This window comes from Bidens hawaiensis, unplaced genomic scaffold (genome assembly GCF_021521415.1).
Source record: "Bidens hawaiensis isolate Kalapana, Puna unplaced genomic scaffold, B.hawaiensis_p1.1 tig00000780_1, whole genome shotgun sequence".
In the NCBI taxonomy this organism is placed as follows: Eukaryota; Viridiplantae; Streptophyta; class Magnoliopsida; order Asterales; family Asteraceae; genus Bidens; species Bidens hawaiensis.
Window position 1 is genome coordinate 4,465,831 of NW_027491045.1, and position 25,159 is coordinate 4,490,989.

Consider the following 25,159-nt stretch of genomic DNA (forward strand, 5'->3'; position numbering starts at 1 on the left):
AAGAATATAAATAAATAAGGCACTTAATCACGTTGGACGGTTCAAAACAATGCACAAGGAAATGAATGCCTTACGCATAAAGTTGGTCGTAAATAGGTGTTCACTATGAAACTTCATCCACCATAGGTTGAATGCCTAGTCGGATTTACTATTAGCAGGCATCTATAGTATGTCGACCAAGACGTTCTTAAGCAGTTTGGCATAACAAGTAACTCCGGATATCCTTTTTTGTTCTTTATACATATAGCATTGGTCGACGACTCCTTTTAGTCTATATGTGGATGATATCAATATCATTGTAGATGATTGAAATGTGATTTTAAAACTAAAGCACTTCATAATTCTCAGTTACCGGTACAAACAGAAACACACATCACAGTAACCGTAAATCAGAAAGAAGAGCACTAGATTTTTAACGTGGTTCGGTCTAAATTGTCCTACATCCACGGTCAGCACTAGACGAGTCAATATTATTTATGAGGTGGTAAAGATTACCATTACAAAAGACCAAAATATACAGACTAAACAAAATTAAGGCTGCCTTAACCGACTTAGTTTGGATCGGTTGCCATTAAACTTTGTCAGCCACGACACTTAACGCCAATTCTATGAATCTAAATTATCACCAAGATTAACATAATACCGTGAGAAGACATGAACTAAAATACTAAATATCGATGTTGTCGATACTCATTAGCACTTAACATGAACTGGTAGCAAAACCGCTATGCAAATCACAAATAGATTTTATTTGTAACAAGTTTAACATAATTAACATAACAAGTCTCGTATATTCATAGATTTGTATTTTGTATGCAAAATTTCTGTAAGAACATCTTAAAAAAATAAACAAAATATATAAAAATAAAAATTTATAAATATGAAGAGAAAATGCTAACCTTTAATTGTTGTATCTTTTTGAGTTGTTTCTTGATGATATTAATATATACCCATTGATTTTGCTGCAAGATTGGAGAAACTATCAAGATTTGTTTTATAGAAAGACACAGACCATATTTAACAAGAAAATTTATAACAGACAACTAAACCAACTAAATAGTTTCTGGTCAAACCAACTAGATTTTTTTAATTTATTTTTAACTGCAAACTTTATAACAAAGAGCCCACTCCTCAGCCCAGAAGTTACTGAAGCCCCAAACAGGCCCACCAGAAACATAAACAAAAATTCTAATTTTCGTCTATGTGGTTTGGTCACTAATTTTGTCAGTTCCGTCCCTAAAAAGGTTTTTTCTTAGCATTTACGTCCGATTCGTTAACCCTATCCACTATTTCCGTTAGATCAAGGGTGTTTAAGTCTTTTTACTAAGGGTACGAGTTTTTAAGCTGAATAACAATAACGGGTTCATTTTCATACCCTTCACACCAACAATGTATTTTTAAGGTCCTAAAGATGGATGCTTTCGCTGAAAAACTTGAGCGGACGATTAAAAAAAAGGCGATAAGTTGGCTATAATAAGTTGGCTAAGGTTTTTAGTTATTCATCCTCTATGTCCTGATGTTGACTTTCCTGGTACTAGTCAATATTCAGATCATACATATCCTGCTTCTTGTTGTAAAAGTCGCTAGGTGGACCTCAGGCGACCGATTGGTGAATATCAATATAAAGAAAATTAATTTTTGGATATTATTTATATGTCAAATATCATAAGTTTATTAATATTTATAAAAAAATAGGTGAATATATCAATTTAAATATGAAAAATACATTTTTAAATAATAAATTATTCTAAAAATTGCTTATCATTAACTAAAAAATAGCATTTGCTAATTGAAATTATAGAAATACGAATTATGTTTTATTTTTTTAAAGTTAAAATCGACCCAAGTTCACCTGCTAAACTCTGAAAGGTTTTTATGAAACTTTTTATACATTTTTTTTCCATTATAATCTAACATACATATATTGCCATATATTGCAGGACTTTTGAATGCCCAGTAAATCCAATATTTCTTTGGTCACACACTGATAAGAAATAATGTACAATTAATTTGAAACCATAGATACATGACAAGTTACAAAATGTTGTATCGAAACTGATTCTATATACCGAACGACGTACCGCGCACGCGACTACGAATCACTTCGACAAATAAGTTCCGCAGCCGCACCCATTGCACCAACACCACCAGCTTCCAGTAACTTAAGTGCAAGTTCATCCTCATTCCACTGCACCAACCCTTTACTCAATCTTTTCAAAACCTCTAAATCAACTTCCACCACCCAACTCGGCATACACCCCGCCATCAAGTTCACAAAGACCGTGACATAAGACCGCCACGTAACCGGATCACACCCGAGCGTTATCTTCCCGTTAAGCGCACTCGCCAAAAACTCCATATGCGACCCGAGAAACCTAGGCCGCCACTTGGACGCCGACACGGACGAGTCAACGCCCCAAGCGAATGCACCACAAAAGACCGTGAAATACCCGAGAGCGTACCCGGATAACATTGAAACCGGCCCACCGGGCCCACTTTCGTCTTGGTGAGCGGATATAAACCAAGACGGTAACGTCTCGTTTATTAACGATTGAACTAAACCTTGACCACCCGATATCCATAATATCGACGCGCCTAACTGCGCTGCTAGTTTGACCTTGGTCAAACTAGCTGCAACCGAAACTTGTCCGTACTTCGTTTCGTTTTTTCCTTTCGGCGTTACACCATTTGAAGCTATTTCTTTCACACATTGCATTAATATTGAAATGATATCTTCTCTAAGAAACATTATATCCCGAATGGACCGATAAACCCTTAGATATAAAAACCCGGGGGCCACCGCAGACATTTCACCGTACGAGTTGGACCCAAACCCGTGACCGAGAAGCGCTCCGACCCCACCGTGTGCTGACACAAGAGAATTGTTCAACCCGAGTGTGACAGTGAAGCAACTTTTAAGAAGCTGAGCGACTGCATGGTTATCGTGCAGGAAAACTGTACGTGAAGACGAAAATACAAGAAAGTCGCTCCATTTTTTCGCCTTTTGAGTCCATAAAGATGCCACGATCGGCGTGCACGGCCACGGGCAACCGGCTGCAAGCGACTCGAGTGCGGGCCCCGCGAGGTTCAGAAACCGTTGTGATGCTGTGTCGAGTTTGTAGGTTATTGTTAGGCTTAAAAATGCAGCTAGTGGCAATGGAAGTGTAAATGGTGAACTTATTCCTGCAAGAAGAAACCAAGAAACCAAGAAAGTCAAAGGCTTTGACTTTCTGCAAAGAAAAGTCAAAGGCTTTGACTTTCAGCGAAGAAAAGTCAAACATCAAGATTTTAAATGTGGAACCTGCAAATAGGCGCGGGACATTAACGTTTGTCGCAGCTAGAATGTTCTTAATATGTTCTTCAACGGTAGAAAGATTTGCAGCGGGACTCGGCCAGTCGGTCCCGTTCATGGATACCGGTTTCCAGACACCGCGCGACACCTCAGCCGAGAAGTAACTTACAATGATCGCCAATGATGCAGGAAGAAAGTCTGTCAAATCCTTAAGCCCTGCCAAATTGGCAAATTCAGTTAAGTCGGTTAATTCAGTTACACTTCGGTTAAGTCGGTTATTCGCTTACTAACCTGTACACAGTTCACGCGGAGATAATATGCCATGCGTGCAGGCAGTGAGAGCAGCATCAACAACAAACGGAACCGCTTCAAGGATGTCCCAAGCAGGCAAAACGGGCTGTAACGCGTCGTCGGTTCCCGGGCCCGACGAGCTACTACTTTCCGACACGAAATCCTTTTTGTTGATTTCTAATCTTTCTAAACATCATGTTTAACAGACTATCAACAATTTGATCAACCGGTGACCGAACAAGGCCCGAAAGCGTAGAAACTAAACACGCTTGATGTTGTCGGTACCACGCTTTTAGCTTCGGGAACGAGTCAACGAATACAGGATCCGGGCCCGATGTTTTCACCACTGCTGATAATCTATTTCGGTTCCGGTCCACGTTACCACCCGAAGAAACTATTAACGAGTTCCGCATTAATAATATGTATTCGGGAGTTAGTTGCGAGCCCACCGGAGGCACGTCGCCGAAACCGTATTCAAGTGGCAGGTGGTTAAACCGCCAAAGCTTTAAAAGAAGTGCAAACGCGTTTGAAAAGACCGCGTGTGCGGATATTTCTTCTCCCGTGGTGAGACTCCATGATATGTTCGGTACACACGATCCGAATACTTCGCAGATTGGCATTAAGGAGCCTGCAAGCTGCGGGACCTGCAAAACCCGAGTGTGAATGAGTTAACTGTTAAAGTAACTAACTTGGCTTGTTAGGAGGTTTCGGTTTTGGCCCGTTTGACGGGTGTGAACTTACGAGCCCGTGCAGAGACAAGATCTGAACACAGTCGATAGGTGCTATACCGACAAGAAGAATGTTGAGCATGGGAGCGTAAGCTATAAGATGGCTGTCGTTCCCCGAATAATTTGCGGGTGGCGGAGGTGATAATAATCTTGTGATGAAGTATATAGTATGTTCCTGCATTAAACATGAATCTTTAGTCAATCCGCAGCGTTCAATCTTTCCACGCGATTATAAAATAAAAAATGCATATAAACAAACGGGTCGGGTCAAAACAGACCGTTTTAAAAATGTATCATTTTGGTTCGGGACAAAACGGGCCATTTTAAAAAAGTATAAATTTGGTTCGGGTCAAAATTGTCCATTTTACAAAAATATCGATTCGCTTTGGATTAAAGCGGGCCATATATTAAAAGAAAGTAGCCACTTGGTTTGGGTCAAAACAGACCGTTTAAAAAAAGTAACAATTTGTTTCGGGTCAAAACGGGTCGTTTTAAAAAGTATCAAATTTGATTCGGGTCATAACGGGCCATTTTAAAAAGTAACAATTTGGTTCATATCAAAACGGGCTATTTTAAAAAGAATGTATCAACTTGGTTTCGGATCAAAACGGGCCATTTTAAAAAAGTATCAATGTGGTTTGGGTCAAAACAAAGTCCGACCAAAACGGGCCATTTATAAAAAAGAAAGTAGCAACTTGGTTTGGATCAAAACAGACCGATTAAAAAAAGTAACAATTTGTTTAGGGTCAAAACGGGTCGTTTTAAAAAGTATCAAATTTGGTTCGGGTCAAAACGGGCCATTTTAAAAAAAGTATTAATTTGGTTCATATCAAAACGGGCCATTTTAAAAAAGTATCAATGTGGTTCCGGTCAAAACAGCGTTCGACCAAAACGGGCTCAGGTTGAAAATGCGCATTTAATGATAAATCATCAAAACGGGCCGGGCTGCTGCTATTGTATACCTGGACATTCCAACTCGGATCAAAGTGGCCCCACATAAAATAGTAGCAGCTGCAATTTTCTCATCATTCGACCCTTTAACCGCAATCTCAAACACCTTCTCGACCACTGCTAAGCTTCCATTAAACCGATTAGCTTAAATTTAGTTACTTTTTCGCCCACAAAATCTTTAAATAATTCATAAAACTTATATTTATACCTTGAAGCCGGTTCAGAAACGAGAGCGTTCACCATGACCGGAGTCAACGGTGCACCTTTCATAAACGTTGACCAGCCCGGGACCTGAGCTGGCATGCCATGCGGTATTTGGTTAACATGACCTGTCATGTAACCGGGCCAGAAGTACGCTGACGTGTCCAACAGGTTTCTTGCGATACACGTCTCAACTATCAAATGGTGCAAGCTTCCAGCTGCAAATCAAGAACATATTATTAATATTTAGATAAACAAATATTAATATTTAGAACATATTATTAATATTTATGCATGTTACTTACATATATTATTTGCCATATCTTTCATGTTGACCAAGTCAAAGTACGCATTACTGCCAAACATCAATTCCGGAAATAAACATTAATGCTTTTGCTGCAGCCTGATTGGCTGCAGGGATAGTTGACTGAGGTGGAGTCAACAGGCTCTGGTAATCACCTAAAATTTGTAAGCTCGATACCAAATCACTTCGACGACTTTCTTTCAAATTTTGTGTATTTTGGAAATATACATTAATTTGTGGTGGCCCGTTTTCTTCGTCTTCAATTAAGTCAGAAACCACTAGAGGTATTATAGACAATAACATGCATAAACGAGTGTCCAAACGAGGCATAGGACCTTCAATGGGATCTCTTTCCTGAAAACGAAAATTATAGATAAGAATTTTCATGTTATCATACTATTTTGTCAATATGCAATTTCCTGTTTATAAGTTATAACTTATAAGTCTTGCAATTTTACTTTTTAGATTATAGATTATTAAACTTTTTGTATAAATTGTCTTATTTCAAATTATCCATTTCATACAATACTAGTATACTTTAGTTATCTTTTTTATGCAGCCTGTTTTGACCCGTACTTATTTTGGTTCCAAAATGTTCCGAGTCTTCTGACCCAAACCAAATTGACTATGTTCTTAAGAATGGCCCGTTCTGATCCGAACCAGATTGACTCTTCATAAAAAAATGGCCCGTTTTGACCCGAACCAATTTGACCTTCTGGAAAAATGCTGCGTTCTGACCCAAACCAAAATTGACCCTAATTTAAAATGGCCCGTTCTGACCCGAACCCATCCTAACCGGAACCAAATTGACTGCTTTTTTTAAACGACCCGTTCTGACCCAAACCAAATTGACTTTTTTCAATTGGGACGTCCTGACCTGAACCAAATTGACCTTTTTTTTTCAAATGGCACTGTCTCGAACCCGTTATTCCCGGCAACCCTGCCTGACCCGACCCGACCCGCTTGTTTTGCCAAGTATAGATAAAATGGATAAATAACAAAAATATTTTCTAGTTATTATAATAATAATAATAATAATAATAATAATAACTAAAGTGATGAAAGTGCCAACCCGTTGAACAAGGCGAAGAGCTGCCATCCAAAGACCGAGAAAACAGTCATGCCAACTGTTGTTATTTAAGGCTTGAAGAGCTTTTACAAGACCTGTAATAAGAGAAACATAAACTCTTATTCAACTAAATACAATATTTTTCATAAAAAGATATTAAAATACATATATGTATGACAGTTACCTGTGATGATCTCGATGGCACTTGTTGTATCAACTTGTGAACCATCCATTGCATCTTCAAGCGCAAGATCAATAGAAATCCATAAAGACAAGCCACTAACTTTATGAGAAATACCCGCAGACGACGACATTATTGCATTAATTTCTTGCAAATAACTAGCTTTTTTCTCTTCTGTCCCGATTTTATAATCATCGGATATTAACTGAAGCAGAATCTCCAGTGTCATTATTTTTGAATTTCTTAGTGATGAAGAGTTAACAGCAAGAACCTCTATATCCTGAATAAAACTCCTCCAATGTGTTGGCCTGATAAAAATAAATTCAAAATAATATAACACAAAAAAAAAAAAGAAAAAAAAAGAAATCCAACTTTTAGATAACTAACATATTTCGGCGCGCCAAAAACAGAATCTTGGAAGTTGTCTTATTTTGTAGGAAAAGCCCGATAAGCTCAACCGACATAACTGTATTTCTACTTTGCATAATCTGCTGATATTCATTTATTTTTACATCTAACTCCATATCTTGAGATACATTCCATTTAAACTTTCTTTCTCCGGTAAGTTCTAGAAGCCCCTCATCTTCTAACGCCGCCTCTACTAACTGCCAAACAGTTGAAACTACGAACTCGAGTAATAAACTACCGGAATCAATTACTTTGACGCCGAATATCTGAGAAAGATGGAGAATACTGTCTATTGAGTCCATGATCCTGCATTAACAAGTAGTTTATGACTTTATGTATAAAAACAATACAAAATTATTTAAAATATTGTAACTAACTTTTGTCAACCAACTTTTGTTAACTTTTGACCATGTTGACTTTTTAGTATGGTGAACAAAAAGATATGTCTCATGAAATATTATTAACTTGTTATGCAAGTAACGGTTTAAGAAGGCTTACACTTCATAATTATTGGATTCTACATGTGATTTGAGTTTAAAAGCATGTCTTTTAAGGAGCTCCATATATAACCGAAACGCTGCAGGTTGGGTATGTCTCTTTGGAATAACCCTGTTTGACAAAAATCATAACAAGTATTGTAACATTATTTCATACAAATTAGAAATCATGTTTCTTGAATGTTAATTATAATTTTGCTTGTAACATGTATGACTATCAACATAGTTAGCAAAATTTTTGTATTTAAAAAAAGAAAAAAAAATATGAGAAGGTTAAACTGGTTTAATTAGACACTTTTGGTTTGGAGAGTAACAGAAAACTAAATTGATTAAGTCTTAAACAAACACAGGAACCTAATTATTTGTTAGTGAGGTGACTTGAACTTGGTATAAAGTATAATCCACCAAATTTTGAGAAAAGTTTTAGTCAATATGTACATAATTAGAGGCAAAAGTTTGTGATCAAGTGAGTCAGCTTAGAAATATAATTTGACACCAGAAAAAGATTTTTTACCCGACCCATTTTTGACCCGTTAACAGCAACACACTACAACTATCAATGGAAAGTCAATCTTGAAATGAAAGAAGCACACAGAAGATATGAAACCAGTTACAACTTCAAATTATTTCAAGAACTCAAGTAAAAGGGTTCAATCAAAAGTGAAAATTTGTATTCTTGAAGACTTTTTCCATGTAGGGCCCACATAATTCAACTCCAACAACTCATACACAGCTCTAAAATCAAGAAACCATAGTAACAGTTTAATTTTAAGGTTCAAACATATAACCCATGAGGAGATCATCAAGAAACAAAGTAAAAATGAAATATTTTTTAATAAAAATGGAAACAAAGTAAAAATGAAATCTTTTTAATAAAAATGGAATCTTTTTTTGGTAGAAATAATCAAGAAACACATAAGAACAATCTTCAAAACATTATATTAAAAACCCTAATCCCCATAAATAAAAATGGGATCTTTTTTTGGTATTAATAATCAAGAAACACGTAAGAACAATCTTGAAAACAATAAACCAAAAACCCTAATCTCCATTATGAAAAATTAAATCTTTTTTTATGGAAATAATCAAGAAACACATACGCCCTGTTCTTGAGTTTTTTTAAAGGAGGGAAAGGAAAGAAAAAATAAGGATAGTTAAAGGATGGGTGTTTTTGAGTTTTCTTTAGGATGGAAATGAAAGGAGTAGGAGGAGTTAGGATTTAGAAATGATTAAATTAATGTATTTTTCCAATAAGTTATCATCCCAAAAAAAAATGGGATGATTACTAAGGATAAGTATTTTTTAACATGGCTATCATTTCCTTTCAACTCAAGAACAAACCTAATTAAAAAAATTTTCTTTCTCTTTCCTTTCTTATCCTTCCCTCTCTTTTTCTTTTCTCTCCTTGGTTAAAAAACTCAAGAACAAGGCGATAAAGAACAATCTTGAAAAGATTATATTAAAAATCCTAATCCCCATTAATAAGAATGGAATATTTTTTTAGTAGAAATAATCAAGAAACACATTAAGAACAATCTTTAATACATCAAACTAAAAACCCTAATCCCCATTATTAAAAATGAAATCTTTTTTTTAGTAGAAACAATCAAGAAACACATAAGAACAATCTTGAAAGCATCACAATAAAAACCCTAATCCCCATTATTAAAAATGGAATATTTTTGTTGTGGCCATAATCAAGAAACACAAGAGAACAGTCTTGAAAAGATTAAACTAAACACCCTAATTCCCATTAATAAAAATAGAATCTTTTTAGTAGAATTAATCAAGAAACACAAAAGAACAATCTTAAATACATCATACATACAAAATAAAGAAAAAACCTAATCTCCATTATTAAAAATGGAATCTTTTTTTGATTGAAATAATCAAGAAACACAAGAAACACATAAGAACAATCTTGAAAACATTATACTAAAAAAACCCTAATCCCCATTAATAAAAATGGAATCTTTTTAGGTAAATATAATCAAGAAACACATAACAACAATCTTGAAAACATAAAATTAAAAAAAAAAAAAACCCATGAAGGTAAAGTTGAGATCAAGAAACCTGGTGGACAAAAGAGCAAGAACAAGCAAAGGTGGAACAATATTGGAGATCAAAGCTTTTTCTAGAAACTTCCAAGAAATGGGATTATTATTATCCCAACAAATGTGAGAAACCAAAAGATTTGCTAATTCAGGTGAAGGAAGAGATACACCAGCTGAGTTTAACTGGGGAAGAAAGATGAACTGCCCATATTAATGGATCACTGCCTTTGTCTTGTGACTTCTTTGTTAACTCAAGAACACTGTCCCATAATCTTAAGGTCCCAATGGAAGCAGCCATAATGGAACCTATTAAGTTAGCTTGTGTTTTATGTTAATGTGTTTTTGTTTTGTGGTGAGAGAAAGAAGTGAAGGAGTGTGAGAAACAAGATTGGAAGATATGAGTTTTTTAGTCAAATTGGCAGACAAAAGTACTTGGTTTTTAATGTTAAAAAATGAGTAGAAAATGGTGTTTTAACAGAAAAATTGATACCTTGATGCTAATGCTACCAATAAACAACAGAATGATTTTAAACATAGTTTATTAATTAATTGAAAATATTTTATTTTTGTAACGACTAAATATTTGCATATTATGGGTTTGAACCTTTGACTTTTTATTTAACATTTTAATCACCTTACCATCCCATCTATATAGGGTTGTTCACGAGTCGAGCCCAAGCTCAAAAGTAAACAAGGCAGCTCGGTTAGGTTCAAGCTCGATCTTGAAGTTAAACGAGCCTAAGATCGAGCCAATGCGCCAAACCATGACCTTAGCCGAGTTTGGATCAAGTTACAGAAATGAGTCAGTTTGGCTCTGGTTGTTACACATCAAGTTTTTTTAGCTAGTTTTATTCGAGTTTCTATCGAGCGGGCTACGAGCCCAAGCCATGAGCTTTTTGAAAGTGGGAATGACTGAAAATATTTTACTTAATAATTAGAAATATTTAGATTTATTTATGATTTATTATCTAGGAAATTATAAATATTTAGATTTATTTATGAGTTATTATCTAGAAAATTAGAACTATTAAGATTTATTTATGATTTATTATCCAGGAAATTAGAAATATAAAAACTAATAATTAGTAAATTATTAAATTAAATTATTCCCTAAGGACAAAGTAAGTTATTCCCTAAGAACAAAGTAAAATAAAATTAATAAAAAAGATTTTAAGCATATGATTCAAGCAAAGAAGTATACATGTTTCGAAAAATCAGATTAAGTATCACCTAATACCAATTATCCCTATATTTATATACTACCAGAATGAACTCTTTTAATAACATGTAACTTAAAAAAACAAATTAAAAAAAAATTCTGTATATAATTAATATTTAATAGTAAACCTATGATGAAATTCAAGTGTTAAGATTGGGTTGGTGGAGAAAAAGAAGTGGAACTATAAAAACAGTCAGCATTGTTGTTTCTTCAAAATCAACTTTTATTGCTTCATGGGCCCATCATCATTTTCCTTCACAAGTATTTGGTATGCCCTCTGAATCACACCCCACCCTACCCTACATTTATATATTATATTTCAAAAAAAAAATTGAAAAAAATTGACCATTTTTTATCTTGTTAATCACATTTTTTTCTTTTTAAAATCAAAAGTCCGAACATGCGGATCACTCGGACAAACAGATCACTCTTTATATCTTTTACCCGGAGGACATAACATGACGATCCTATCTACTCACCCAAGAGAAAACATATAACTGGGAAAACCTCCTGACTCAATTCGGAATAAAATGCTTCAAGCGAGACTTGAACACACGACTTCTCGTAACAAAATTCATGGAGGTACTACTGGATCAATTGGTCTTAGGTTTGTTAAGAGCATCTTTAATGGGCCGGAAGCCCAAACCACCGCACCATATTTTTAGGCCAAAATCTTAACAAGAGTGTTTCGTCCTTTGACCTCTCTCCTTCACGCGAGCTGTATGCTGACATTCGTGGACCGAAGACCTCGAGTTACAGATGCTCTAATATGTCCGGTAGAGGTGAAAAAAAGAGGCCAGAAGAGTCTTATAACTAGATCATAGTAATTCCATAGATTGTCTTTTATAAAATCTAAGACTTAAAAATTAATAAGTTTCGTCTCACCTGAACCATTTAAGCTATGAATCATTAACACATATTGGTAGTTATATATTTAACATCACAAGAATAACTGGAAGTTATTTATGTTAATATTAAAATTGAAAAAGATATATTATAGGTTGGTAAACCATAGTGTTATGATAACACTTAGGGCATAATCATTTAAAGTTTTCCACTTATATACACAATAATTAGTTGTTTTACTATATTAAATATGACTAGATGACTAGATTAGTCAAGTATGTTCATAATTCTTTTTGATATTAGTCACTTGAAACTTTATTAGTATTTCATGTACAAAAGTAAAAATATTTTATTATTATTATTTTTTTATGTACAAAATAATTATACAGTTTCTTTTGTTCATTGAGACATTTTTAATATTTACTGGTTATTTATTATATATTATAAAAATATATTTTTAGAAACCATGAAGCTTTGCACAATTCATACTCAACAAAGAAGATGCAAAATCTCAACCACCATCACACTCTTATGACTTTATTTTGTGAGGATCAACATTTTCAAAGTTTTAGTTTCCTAATGCATTTTTAAATTCTGATATGTTGAGAAAAATAATAATAAATTGTAATTAATTAAACCGGATTTATTGAACAATATAATAATCAATTTAACTTTCAATACAAAATATCAAAAAATTAATAAAATCAACAACGATCATGAGCTTAAATCATATGTAGTAGGACATTATGAGTACTAAAAAAGTCCCACAGTGCCCCAACACACAGTCTTCAGAGGCTTTTTGGTCTTTGGCGTTTTATATATGGCGCCAATTATTTTTTCTTTCATAAATTCGAACCAATCAAATATTCATATTATTCATATTATAAGAATTAATTAATTATTGGGTAATGACTGCAAGGGTTTTATACCACTACGTACTTTCAGTATAAAAAGGGTGTTTGGAATTCCTTATTTTACCTTCTTATACATTATTTAAGGCATAAGGTATAAATTACAATGTTGTAACTTATACATTATACACTCACAAAACCCAACTTTCCCAAACACCTTATAACTTATAACCCATAAATTATAAGCTACAAGGAGCAAAAATAAGGAATCCCAAACAACCCCAAAGTCTTGTTACTGACCGGAACATCATATGTCACAAAACGTCTAGGTACCAGACTCCATGACTACAAATGGATAAAAAGCTATAACACAATTAAATATATGACATAGACATCTTAGCATAAGATGATGGAAGGATGACCAAAAAAACAGAATGTAGACAAAGTTATGCAATTATTTAATTAATAATATTTCAGATCCAACTGTATGTCCAACCTGATTCTATTATTAACATTCAATATAAAAAAGATAATATTTTGATATATTTATTTAGTATGGATATTTTAGTCATATTCTCTATAACATAAAGAGATACTTAATATAACTAATAACTATTTTGGTTAACATTATACTAAAAGATATAAAGCTAATTAAGATACATAATTAACTTTTCAATATTATGATATTATCACATTATCCTTTTATTTCCATTGGGTTTAAGGCTTAACTACCTAATATTGGATTCAAATTTATTAAAGTTTGTAAAATTGGTCTAACAACAAAGCACCATGATTATAGTAGTATGTTGTGTCATGTGACTCATCTATTCTCATCATTATTTTCCTTTGATTAAAAAAGGAGTGTTAATCATACTTTTCCATCCTATAATCACTTAATTTAAAAAAACATATAATATTTTAAATACTTAAAACAATTGTATTATTTTAGTCCAAACATACTAAATAAATATTTTATTAAACTGACACTATAGTGATAAAACAAGGAAACACTATTCTTTTAAAATAATAATCAATACTGTCGGTAGAAGGGCATCTGGTCAACTGATACCAAGGTGTTAGATAAAGATGTAGAGTTCAAATCCCGTGATAAATATATAGATTTAAAAAAACTATCCTTATGCATACATGTAGTAATGTATTTGAAATTATCAAGCAATACATCAAAATGTAACAAATCCTTAAATTTATTCAATAGTTATTAATAATAATAATAATAATAATAATAATAATAATATGAAAAATGATTTGGGCTAAAAATCTGCATCCAAACTGAAGACAAAATTCTGGGCAGCATCTTGAAGGTTTGACATAACAGAAGCCTTTTGATAATCACAACTCTTCTCTCAAAGAAATTTGCTTTTCCTCTGCTCGATAATCGCACAAACGAAAAAAATAAAAAAATTATTTTTTATCTATTATAAACGACAAAGCACTAGAGATCGATAAAACTTACTGAAGTGAAATGAACTCCATCCAGTCAAACGGGTTTTCTACGTTGTATTTCTTTTGACAACCCAACGCAACCTGTTGTTAAGTCAGGTCATGTTTTATCTCTAACAGGTCAAAAGCATATAAAAGTATTTTATAACTCATTCATATAACTTTACTATAAAATATCAACTTGTTGTATAAATAATATTATTATTCATACCAAGAGGCGATCGGCAACAAACTTTATGTATTGGCTCATGAGTGTCGCGTTCATGCCTATTAACGCGCATGGAAGTGACTCACAAACGAACTCGGTCTCTATTTCAACAGCTTCGTGCACTATTTCGTTAACTTTTTCTAAAGGAAGCTGCTTTTGTAATAAACTGTAAAACAAGATCAAGTTTTTTCAACATTACCTTAACAAAATTATGTTTTTTAAGACAGTTAAATATATGCAATTTATGGATCAGGTCCTTAAAAAAACTTATTTGTGGCGGTGTCCTTTATATGACAAAATACATTCGCTTTTTGTCCTTTACACTAACTGTCATCCAAAAACTCAGTTAAATCCAAACATGCCAAGACTTAACGGGGTTTCTTTTTAACATGTTTTATTTAGTTTTTTTTCTAATAATATATTTAATTTGTTTTTTAATTACAAATACTTAAATAGTATGCGTAAAAAGACTTAAATGCCCTCACATGCCAAGACCTAACGGGGGTTTTGGATGCCAGTTAGCAAAAGGACGAAAATCAAACAAACATGTCATGTAAAGGACACTGCCTGCAAATAAACTTTTTAAATGACCTGATACATAAATTGCATATGTTTAAAGAACAAAATTTATAATTCTGTCTTTTTTTAATACTAAACGGGCCAACCGAATTACCTGTAAAGAAGACAAGCAAAGTCACAATGCAAACCCTCATCTCTTGATATTAGTTCATTTGAAAAAGTCAACCCTGGCATCAATCCTCTCTTCTTTAGCCAAAAAATTGAGCAAAAACTGAAAAAAAAAAAGAAAAAAAAAACATGTAAATTTCAACAAATTAATCATATGTGATTGTTTATAATTTTATTTATATTTTTAAACGTGTACCTTCCCGAGAAAAAAATTCCTTCGACACACGCAAATGCAACGAGTCTTTCTGCAAATGAATTTGAGCTGCAAAAAAAAAAGCACAGTAGTGATTAACTGATTATAAGTTCTAATATAATTTAAGTGTGTTTAACTGTTTATTAAAAAAAATTACCTTTTAATCCAGTTTAAGGCCCATTGGGCCTTTCTTGCAACACAAGGAATGTTTTCAATTGCATTAAACAATCTGTATTTTTCTTTAGAGTCCTTGATGAATGTCTCCAAAAGTAAGCTATACATTTCTAAAAGATATATGCAAAACTAGTTAATAAGCTCAAATGAAGATATATAAAGTTATGAAGTAAACTGTGAAGTGTATAAAACTCTACCAGAGTGTACATTCTCCATAGCAATTTGAAAACCGTAAAATGCCCGAGCCTATCAACACAACAACTCAATTACTGTCCATAGAATTACTGATAAATAATAATAATAATAATAATGGAACCTCGGGTATTTGAATGTCGTTAAGAAATCGTGCAGCGAGATTTTCCAAAACAATTCCATCTGATGCAGCAAAGAAGGCTAAAATATGGCTTATGAATTGTTTCTCAGAGTCGGTTAATTTTTGCCATTGTTGTACATCCAAAGAGAGATCAACCTCCTCAGCTGCACCAATTAAATATCATCAAAAGTGTTAGAAAAAATGTATAAAAATTTGATTCTGTTGAAAGCAAAGCTAAAATCTTTTATTCAAGACTCGGGGTTTGCATGATCTAAAAGTGTTGCATAAACCGATAGAGTTAGATCATACAAACCCGAGTCATATAATATAATTAATCTAGAACACAAGAAAATGATAACCCATGTTACAAACTGCAGAAACAAGAAAACATTATATATACAATCATAAAAATTTTAATAATATAAAGCAAGAAAAACACCCAATTTTAATAATTTAAAGCAAGAAAAACACACAATTGATGAAACTGTACAATCAAGAAACAAAAAGACACATACTTTATGGTGGAATATAAAGAGCTATGGCTGTAAACAAACCGAACATAAACAAGGCCTTGTTAATGTTCGTCGGTGAAGCTTTTATAGGACAAGCGAATGGTTCACAAACAACTAATCAAACGAAATTTCTTGTTCATGAACGGTTCATGACAAATGAGCAAACACAAATGAGCACAAAAGATGCTATATTTTATTTGGCTAATCGAGTCAGTGTCAATGGTTCGGTTCAGTTCGGGTACCAAGACTATGTTGGTGTTAGTTTTAACATTCATATTCATATGGTAATTTTACACATAATATTCATATTTATTTTTGTTTAATGATTAATATTTTTTCTTAAATCATTAAAAAGTATTAAAAAAATCTTTAATGAACAAACATAAACAAACAAAAATTAACGAACATAAATGAACTTTGTGTTCATGTTCGTTCACTAAGAAAATGAACTTGTTCATGAACGGTTCATAAACACAAATGAGCGAACACATATGAACACAAACAATGTTTTATTTATTTAGCTAACCAAAAACTGTCAGTGTCAACGGTTTGGTTCGGTTCGGCTACCAAGACTGTGTTGGTGTTCTTTGAGCATTCATATTCATATGCTAATTTCACACATAAATTATTCACATAATACTCACATTTATTTTTGTTATGGTTTATATGATTAATTAAAATACGGCTCCTCGTTCAATTCTTTCGAAGTTATTGGATCCTTTTCCGCGTTCGAGAATCCCCTCCCTTCTTCCACTCCGTCCCGAAGAGTAACTAGGACCAATTTAGTCACGTTTTCATGTTCCAATTGAACACTGATCTTTAATGAACAAACATAAACAAACAAAAATTTACGAACATAAACGAACTTCCCACCTAACAGTTCGCCTAACGTTCGGTTCCTTTACGTCCCTATAAATAAAAACTAATACAACACTACAAAACAACAAGAACATAACATAAATAACAATACTTTAAAGCAACAATAAACAAACACCAAACTTGTTAAACTTCTTGAATTACACAAACAAAGAGTAAAAATAAATAAATTGATGAGATTAATATTAATAAAGGATTACCACTCCAGAAACTGGCTTGTGCTTTCTTATACATCTCCCATAGTTGATTGTATCTAACTGGAAACATACAAAACCTCTGGTTTTATTCGGTTAAGATTGGTTCTTCTTGTTCTTGTGTGTTTAGATGCTCTGTTTTGTTCTTCAAAGAACCCATGTTTTTGTGTATGGGTAATGGATAATTGTGTGTTATTAAAACCCTACAAAAGCCCTGATAACTCCTCACTATTGGACGGTTTTTTTAGGGATTTTTTGCGGGTAGTTTTGGTGGTGTTGACAAACGGTTTCATGTGATGTTTTTAACTTTATGTGATTTTCAGTTGCATAAAGTCATATAGTGGCCCTCATGTTTAGTTAGATTTGCGTTTTTATCCTTAAAAGTTTACAAAATATAATAATCTTTATTTAACTGTTAAATTATTTAAGAACTTAAGGAACCCTTGAAAACTATATCAATCAATCATACCCGGTGGAATCTCACCCATAGCAAAGTTATAAATAGGGTCTGGGGAGGGTGGGATGTATGCACACCGTACCTCTATCCGATGGGATGGAGAAGTGGCTTCCAGTGAGACCCTCAGCTCAAAGTAACATAGTATGGGAGAAAATAAGTGGCATCAACGTACAATAGTAGTAAAATTGATAATAACACTTAGTAAAATTACCAATACATGTATAGATAACCATATATAACCAAATGAGAAGAGAGACATAATGGTGTGTGACCAAAATCAGGTAAAGAAACAAAGAAAGTCCTCTAATGTATTCTTTTCTCCCTAAAAATCATTAACCTTAATTCGAAGTCTCCAAGAATTCTTATCCTCAACCATGTCCTCTGAGAGGTTTAGGTCTAGCAAATCATGTCAAATCCTCTCGTCCCAAGTCAATTTAGGTCGTCCTCTACCCCTCCTCCCCCTATAGTAATGTTTTCTACGGATCTAACAGGGTTCGTCAACTGTCTTTTCTTCACATGTCCAAACCATCTCAATCTCCACTCTCTTATCTTGTCGGATATATTAGCTACCCCTAATCTCTCCCGAAACACTATGTTTCTTATTCGGTCTAACCTTGTGTGCCCACACATCCAGCGTACATTCTCAGAACCCTTGAAAACTAACTTTTTTTTTTTAATTTTTGTATGTTAATGCTATTTGATTGTAGCTTTATCATTTTTATATCTATATTTATGAGTTCAATTTTGAAAATTAATTTTTATGCATATCTATGTTTTGTTTTACACTTATGTAAATTTGTTAGTTTATAATTTTTACACATATGTAAACTTGTGATTAATATATGTAATCAAAATTTTTTATATAAAATATGATAAAACTACTTTTAAATAATGTTAATATATAAAAAAAATTTAAAAAATGTTTGGCTGTTTAGAGTTCCTCATAGTTCTTAATTTTTTTAGAGTTCTTAAATGATACTAACTACATATATATACTAGTTTTTACCCCCGTATTACGGGGGTTGTTTTATATTGTTTGTTCTAATATTTATTTTTTTTTTGAATTTATATTTTTTTATTGTATGAAAGTTAATAATATACTTATGGTTTGATGATAAATTGTTTCACAAATAAATAAGATGTTATAACCCGGTTTAAAAGCTATATGGTTTTGATGAGACCCAATATCCGTTTATTTTTTTTACGATAAAATTGGTTTTTTAATTATAAATAATATTTATGAATATGAAAGTTAATAATATACTTATGGTTTGATGAGACCCAAAACCCGTTTATTTTTTTTACAATCAAATTGGTTTTTTAATTTAAATAATACATATATATATATATATATATATGTATTTCTTTTAAAATAAACAAGATATTAATTTTTATTATATCCTATTTTATAGGAGTTTTACATCAATAATTTGGTGAGAATAATTTTTAATTTAATGAGATGTTATAACCCGTTTAAGGAATATATGGGTTTGGTAAGACCCATACCCATGAATTCGGGTCAAATGCATGAGAAACCTTCATTTAAAAATCAAACAATTCTGGTAACTCCAAAAAAAGGGGAAGCGACCACATCACGACACGTAAGATTTTTATGTCTTCGTTTATATAGATTATATATATATATATATGGAGAGGATCATGAGAGAACTCCATTTTATGGAGAGAACTAGAGAACTAATAATGAAATATTTTTAATTTAATTAAAAAAAAATATTTTTAAAATTTTTTTCTTTCATCCTTCTTATATGTTATTTTTCACCACAAAAAAACTAGAAAAAAAATATAAAAATAAAAAAAATTAACGAGTATTGCATATATGCAATACACTGGCTTTTTTTATAATGCATATGTGCAATAGTGTGCATTTTGATATTTTAAATAGTATTGAATAACATATATATAGTTGTTTGTATTGTATATTTGTGATAGTGTTATATTATATACAAAAATTAAAAAAAATCGATATAGTGCATATGTGCATTAGTGTTGTATTACATATGTGCGATAATGTGTTTTGCATACAATTATTAGTGTCGTATTTGCATATATTCAATAGTGTGTATTGGATAATGCAATTGTGTTGTATTATATGCAATAAAATACTATTGTATATATGCAATAGGCATTAGTGCACATATGCACTACAGTACTACACCGACAAGTTTTTTTTTTTTAGAAACATTATCATCTTATTATAATGAGGAAAGAAAAAGAAATCACAAAATATTTTTTTAAAAATAGTTAAAAATAATTCTTTACTAGTTCTCTCTTTAAAAGGAGTTCTCTCTAGATCTCACCCCTCTATATATATATATATATATATATATATATATATATATATATATATATATATATATATATATATATATATATAAGAGAAGTTTGGTGTCACTAACCTACTAGCGGCACCAAACTTGTGTTACCATTTTGAATTTTTTTTTTAGTATTGGTAGCATAGTGAACGTAATGAGAACCGATCTAACGTCAATTTTTGTTTACGTAATGGAAACATACTGAATTCATGTAAACTCACTGCATCAACGTCCCTAACCAACAATCCTAGGGTTTTGATGCTATTTGTTTTTTTTTTGTTTTAGTTCCGGTGCCATAACGAACGTAACGAAGAAATATACCGACCAAATTCGCATAAAATCACTGCCTTTTGTTTTAGTTCCAGTACCATCGTAACGAAAACCGACCAACTGTCATTTTTGTTTTAGTTTTGATATCGTAAGAAACTGACTGAATTCATATCGACTTATCATCTCAACGCTCAAGACCGACAATGCTTGAGTTTTACCACAACCCAGATTTTACCAGTTGCACCGGGTAAATTCCTAGTTCAAATATAAAACTAGGGTCGTCTCATTCTTTTGGTGTGTGGGGGGGGAGGGGGATTAAAGTGTTTAATAAAGTTGGGGCTCATTTCATGAGAAAAGTAGTTTCCGATTATCTGACTCTATGTAATCTATGCGTATGCGTAATGATAGACGGCAAACATTCTCAAAATCAAAATTACCTAAATATAATATGTTACTTTCACTCGAGTCACCCTCGGATAAAACCCTCTCTTGTTTGTAGTGTCTTTGGGAATTGAAAGTAAAAATAAAGTTTAATAGGCTAATACTGCGTATAAAAATTCAACATGTTACAAGTTACAAATAATCAATGTGTTGTATATATATCGAACATATAGAGTCAACGTACATGCAAACATATGCATTTTACAAACTAAAACTTGATATGTAAACATGATATGTGACCCCAAAACTCAATATATCGTACATGAATTCAAAATCGGCTAAAGGAAGAGAACAAGATGACATGGAATAATTGAAGGATGAAAGAGGTGGAAGAGAAGAGGGTCGGGAGTGTCACATGGGAGGTAGGATGGAAGGAGATGAAACGACGATGGTGATGAAGTGTCATGCTAAAGAGAAATGGAAGTGAGCAGGCAAAGAGAGAATATTCGTTTATCCTTCTCGTTTATTACTGTTGAGTTTCACATCGTTAAAAACATTTAATATATATATATATAATCATATTTTGATGGCTAACCTGATCATTAGTCATAAAATGGGTCTAGTAGAAAAAAAATAATTACTTATATAAAGATACCGGAAACAAATTATTTTTTAGTTTACCCAAAGAGTTGTTCATGAGTCCAAATAAGGCGAGGGTCTACTTGTGACAGGCCTGCTTACAAACTAAGCCAAAATTGAACTATCATTTCTCAATTAAGCGTATCGAGCGATTTGAAGTTTGGACAACCCTACTAACATCTACTAACATCTATTATTAAAAGTACCCCTATTAAAATTATTAAAATCCCAATTATTTCCAAACACCTTAAATTATTAAAAGTTTAAGGTAAAACCATATTATATGTACCAATATAGTAAAATTTCAACAACTCAAGTACAAACAAAAACACATATAAAGTCTTCGAACACGTGCTGTCTTGTTCCAAAAGCCAACTCAAGATCGATCAAGACCCCTGATGTCTGGTCCGGCATGTTGTGATAACCCTTCGGCAGTCTCCTCCGGCGATGAATCCGGCGAAATAAAACAAATAGCATCTCTTAACTCTTATGTTTCCGGCAACTCTGATTCTAAAACTGCCATACTTCTCATTTCAGATGTTTATGGTATATTACTATATTCAACTATGCTCCACTTACAATTATTTATATTTTATTTACAGTTTAATTCTTTTACGCCTGTAAACGAACCGAACATAAACAATTTGTGATCGAACAAACATGAAAATTTTTTTATTGCTAATTTAATTAAACGAACGAACATGAACACATGTGACGTATGTGCATTTATGTTCGTTCATATATTCCTTTTGCATTTCATACTTTTGGGTTCCTAGCGCCTTGGACTGTGGAGCTACTTATCCGAGTTCAACGGGTTTTGCATGGTAATGTTATGACTCCGATATTAATATATATATGATTTATAAAAGATCTGGTTTTGCAATCCAATAGGGGCTAGCGGCACAGTTTGTTGACTATCTGCCTTTTGTATTGATGTAAAAGAATATACTCTCTCCGTCCCATTAAAAATGTCCATATTTCCTTTTTTTTATTTGTCTCATTACAAATGCCCACTTTCAAAATTTATTAGCCAATTTCTAAGTTTACCCTTAAACACACACAACTAGCATTAATAAGCAATACTGATGGACCCGATTTCCAAGGGCATTATTGTCATTTGGTAAGCAAAAAAAGTAATCATTCAATCTGCCTTGAACTGTGTGTGTAAGTGTGTTTTCTAACCATGATACTTAAAGAGGGACGGAGGGAGTATATTTTATCGTTGATATATATTGAAAGGTCCAAAAGAAAAAAAAATACTTAAACGAAAGAACATGAACACATGTGTTGTCCGTTCATTTGCGTTCATGAACATTCGTTCATATATCTTTGTTTATTTACGTTTGTTCGTCTTATGTAAATTCGTTAATGTTTCTTAAACCCTTTTAACTATTTACTTTTTATACTTTTTAAAAATTAATAAACATATTGGTTATTAAAAATAAAATATTGATATCCCGCTTCCAGCCTGGTTCTTTGTTACATCGTCGTTTATTCCTCCGTTTGTGTTTGTTTACGTTCGTGAACTGTTCGTTTAGGTTTGTAACGAAAGAACACGAACATGCCCATTTTCTTAATGAACGAGCATCAACAAAATAATTTTTTCGGTTGTATGTTTGTGTTCGTGTTAGGCTAAAGTTAGATGAACAAACACGAACATGCCCTGTTTGTATCCGTTCGGTTCGTTTACAGGCCTGAACACCTAGTGGATTATAATCAGTTTGACCTGATTGTTTTTGCAGGTTACGAAGCTCCAAAACTGAGGTATGTTTTGTAACAAGAACAACTGATTAAAGTCAACTGATGAGTCAGCGGTCTCCAAAATGATATTATGGTTTTCGATTTATTATTGCAGGCAAATTGCAGATAAAGTTGCATCTGCTGGATATTATGCAGTTGTTCCTGATTTGTTTTTTGGTGATCCTTTCATCCCTAAAACACAACTGCCAGAATGGTTAAAAAAACATCCCGCGGTTAAACATGCTCCCAAATAATATTTTTGTCGTCGGTTAGGATTTTAATATATGCATTATTGATTGAGTTTGAAAACAACTTATTGACTGATTAGCTTTTTCACTTGAAAAGAGCTTTTTAACCATTTAAAAAAGCTAAAACAAGAGCTTTTTGCTAAACACATTTTTAACTTATTAGCTTTTTTAAAAAGCCACTAAGTCAATAAGTTGTTTTCAAACTCAACCCCAAACTAACTCACACTTTTGATCAATTTTTTAATGTAATTATTATTTATTATTTTATATAACAATAACTTAGGAAATATAAATAAAATATAAATATAAGATTTAGTATCATCTAAATTTCTTAAAAACATGATATGTAAATTGCATTTTTCGTTCTTTAGATATACAACAAATATCAGGTTTCGTCCTTAAAACAAAATAAACAACGTCAATCATTCTTTACGTTCAAATTTTGCCACAGTTTGCGTCCTTCCACCGATGGACATTAGATTTTTCTGTTAAACCCAATCACTCGCCTTGCACATAAGGGTAGTTTTGTCGTTTCATCATTTCCATAAAAGTAACATTCCGCGTTCTACACGAAGTTGTTACGAGTAAAGGACCGGGCAAAGAAAATAGAGAAACTAATTAAGTAGATACAAAAATCATATAATTTGTTTAATAATAATAATAATACCTTTGTCGTTAATTATATTTTTGTTTGTATAGCTGCCAGCGGTGGATTTTGCGAAACCAATTATTCATGCTCTCAAAGAAAAGAGTATATCCAAAATTGGTGCTGCAGGATTCTGTTGGGGTGGTAATACTACCTTCTGAACAACTTTATTAAAGTTTTAATTTTTTTTTGTTTATAATAATAATAATAATATTAATTGCATCGTTATCTTCGATAGCCAAAGTCGTCGTGTAGCTAGCAAAGGATGCAGATATACAAGTTGCAGCACTCTTGCATCCTACATTTGTCACTTTAGATGATATCAAGGGTATGTTTTCGTTCAAGAACGTTAGTCATAATCTATGTGTTCTCGAAAATGGTTCATGTTTGACTTCTCAATAGTCAAACATAATAAAAGGTCAAACTTATATTAATCAGATATCTTCCTTAACAGTTTTGTGTCTTTTTGATGATGGTTTTAGGGGTTAAGGTTCCAGTGGGGATATTCGGTGCTGAATTTGACAACATATCGCCTCCAGAAGTTGTTAAACAGTTTCAGACTGCATTGGAAGCCAAACCCGAGGTACTGTTTGCAAGTCAACCTAAACTAGTGACCCGTTATCTAAAACACTCGTTTTTTTTTAATTTTAAAATTATTTATTTATAAAATTAATTTTAAAATTTCAATTTTTTTTAATCTAGGTTGATCACTTTGTGAAGATATATCCGGGTACATCACATGGTTGGACCGTTAGATATAAAGATGACATAACGGCCGTGGAACGTGCACAAGAGGCCCATCGGGATCTTTTGGGTTGGTTTGGTAAATGTCTGTCGACGGCCCATTCGGCCCTATAAAACCCGGAACATGAAAATTAGATATAAATCAAATAAAGTGTGTTTGAAGATATCAATCACATGTTTGAGTCTTTGTA

General features: G+C 32.7%; 1 protein-coding gene and 2 pseudogenes across 3 annotated transcripts; 1 reads left to right on the top strand and 2 right to left on the bottom strand.

The window, feature by feature from the left end:
* Positions 1-1,896: 1,896 nt before the first annotated feature.
* Positions 1,897-10,437, bottom strand: LOC143538901 (mediator of RNA polymerase II transcription subunit 33A-like; annotated as a pseudogene). The gene is made up of 12 exons (XR_013136332.1): positions 9,996-10,437; positions 7,924-8,034; positions 7,405-7,731; positions 7,021-7,325; positions 6,840-6,931; positions 5,769-6,121; positions 5,471-5,681; positions 5,274-5,387; positions 4,325-4,486; positions 3,584-4,227; positions 3,302-3,508; positions 1,897-3,183 (listed from the first exon to the last, which is right to left on the bottom strand). The product of XR_013136332.1 is annotated as a mediator of RNA polymerase II transcription subunit 33A-like (transcript).
* Positions 10,438-14,039: 3,602 nt separating this feature from the next.
* Positions 14,040-17,759, bottom strand: LOC143537275 (ribonucleoside-diphosphate reductase small chain A-like). The gene is made up of 9 exons (XM_077031080.1): positions 17,517-17,759; positions 15,932-16,092; positions 15,813-15,861; positions 15,599-15,725; positions 15,445-15,510; positions 15,235-15,351; positions 14,565-14,727; positions 14,367-14,437; positions 14,040-14,277 (listed from the first exon to the last, which is right to left on the bottom strand). The coding sequence occupies exons 1-9, from the start codon at positions 17,581-17,583 to the stop codon at positions 14,112-14,114; spliced, it is 987 nt and encodes a 328-aa protein (XP_076887195.1). The 5' UTR covers positions 17,584-17,759; the 3' UTR covers positions 14,040-14,111.
* Positions 17,760-21,934: 4,175 nt separating this feature from the next.
* Positions 21,935-25,159, top strand: LOC143537297 (endo-1,3;1,4-beta-D-glucanase-like; annotated as a pseudogene). Its single transcript, XR_013136031.1, has 7 exons — positions 21,935-22,136; positions 23,333-23,354; positions 23,446-23,563; positions 24,278-24,368; positions 24,463-24,552; positions 24,707-24,807; positions 24,927-25,159. The product of XR_013136031.1 is annotated as an endo-1,3;1,4-beta-D-glucanase-like (transcript).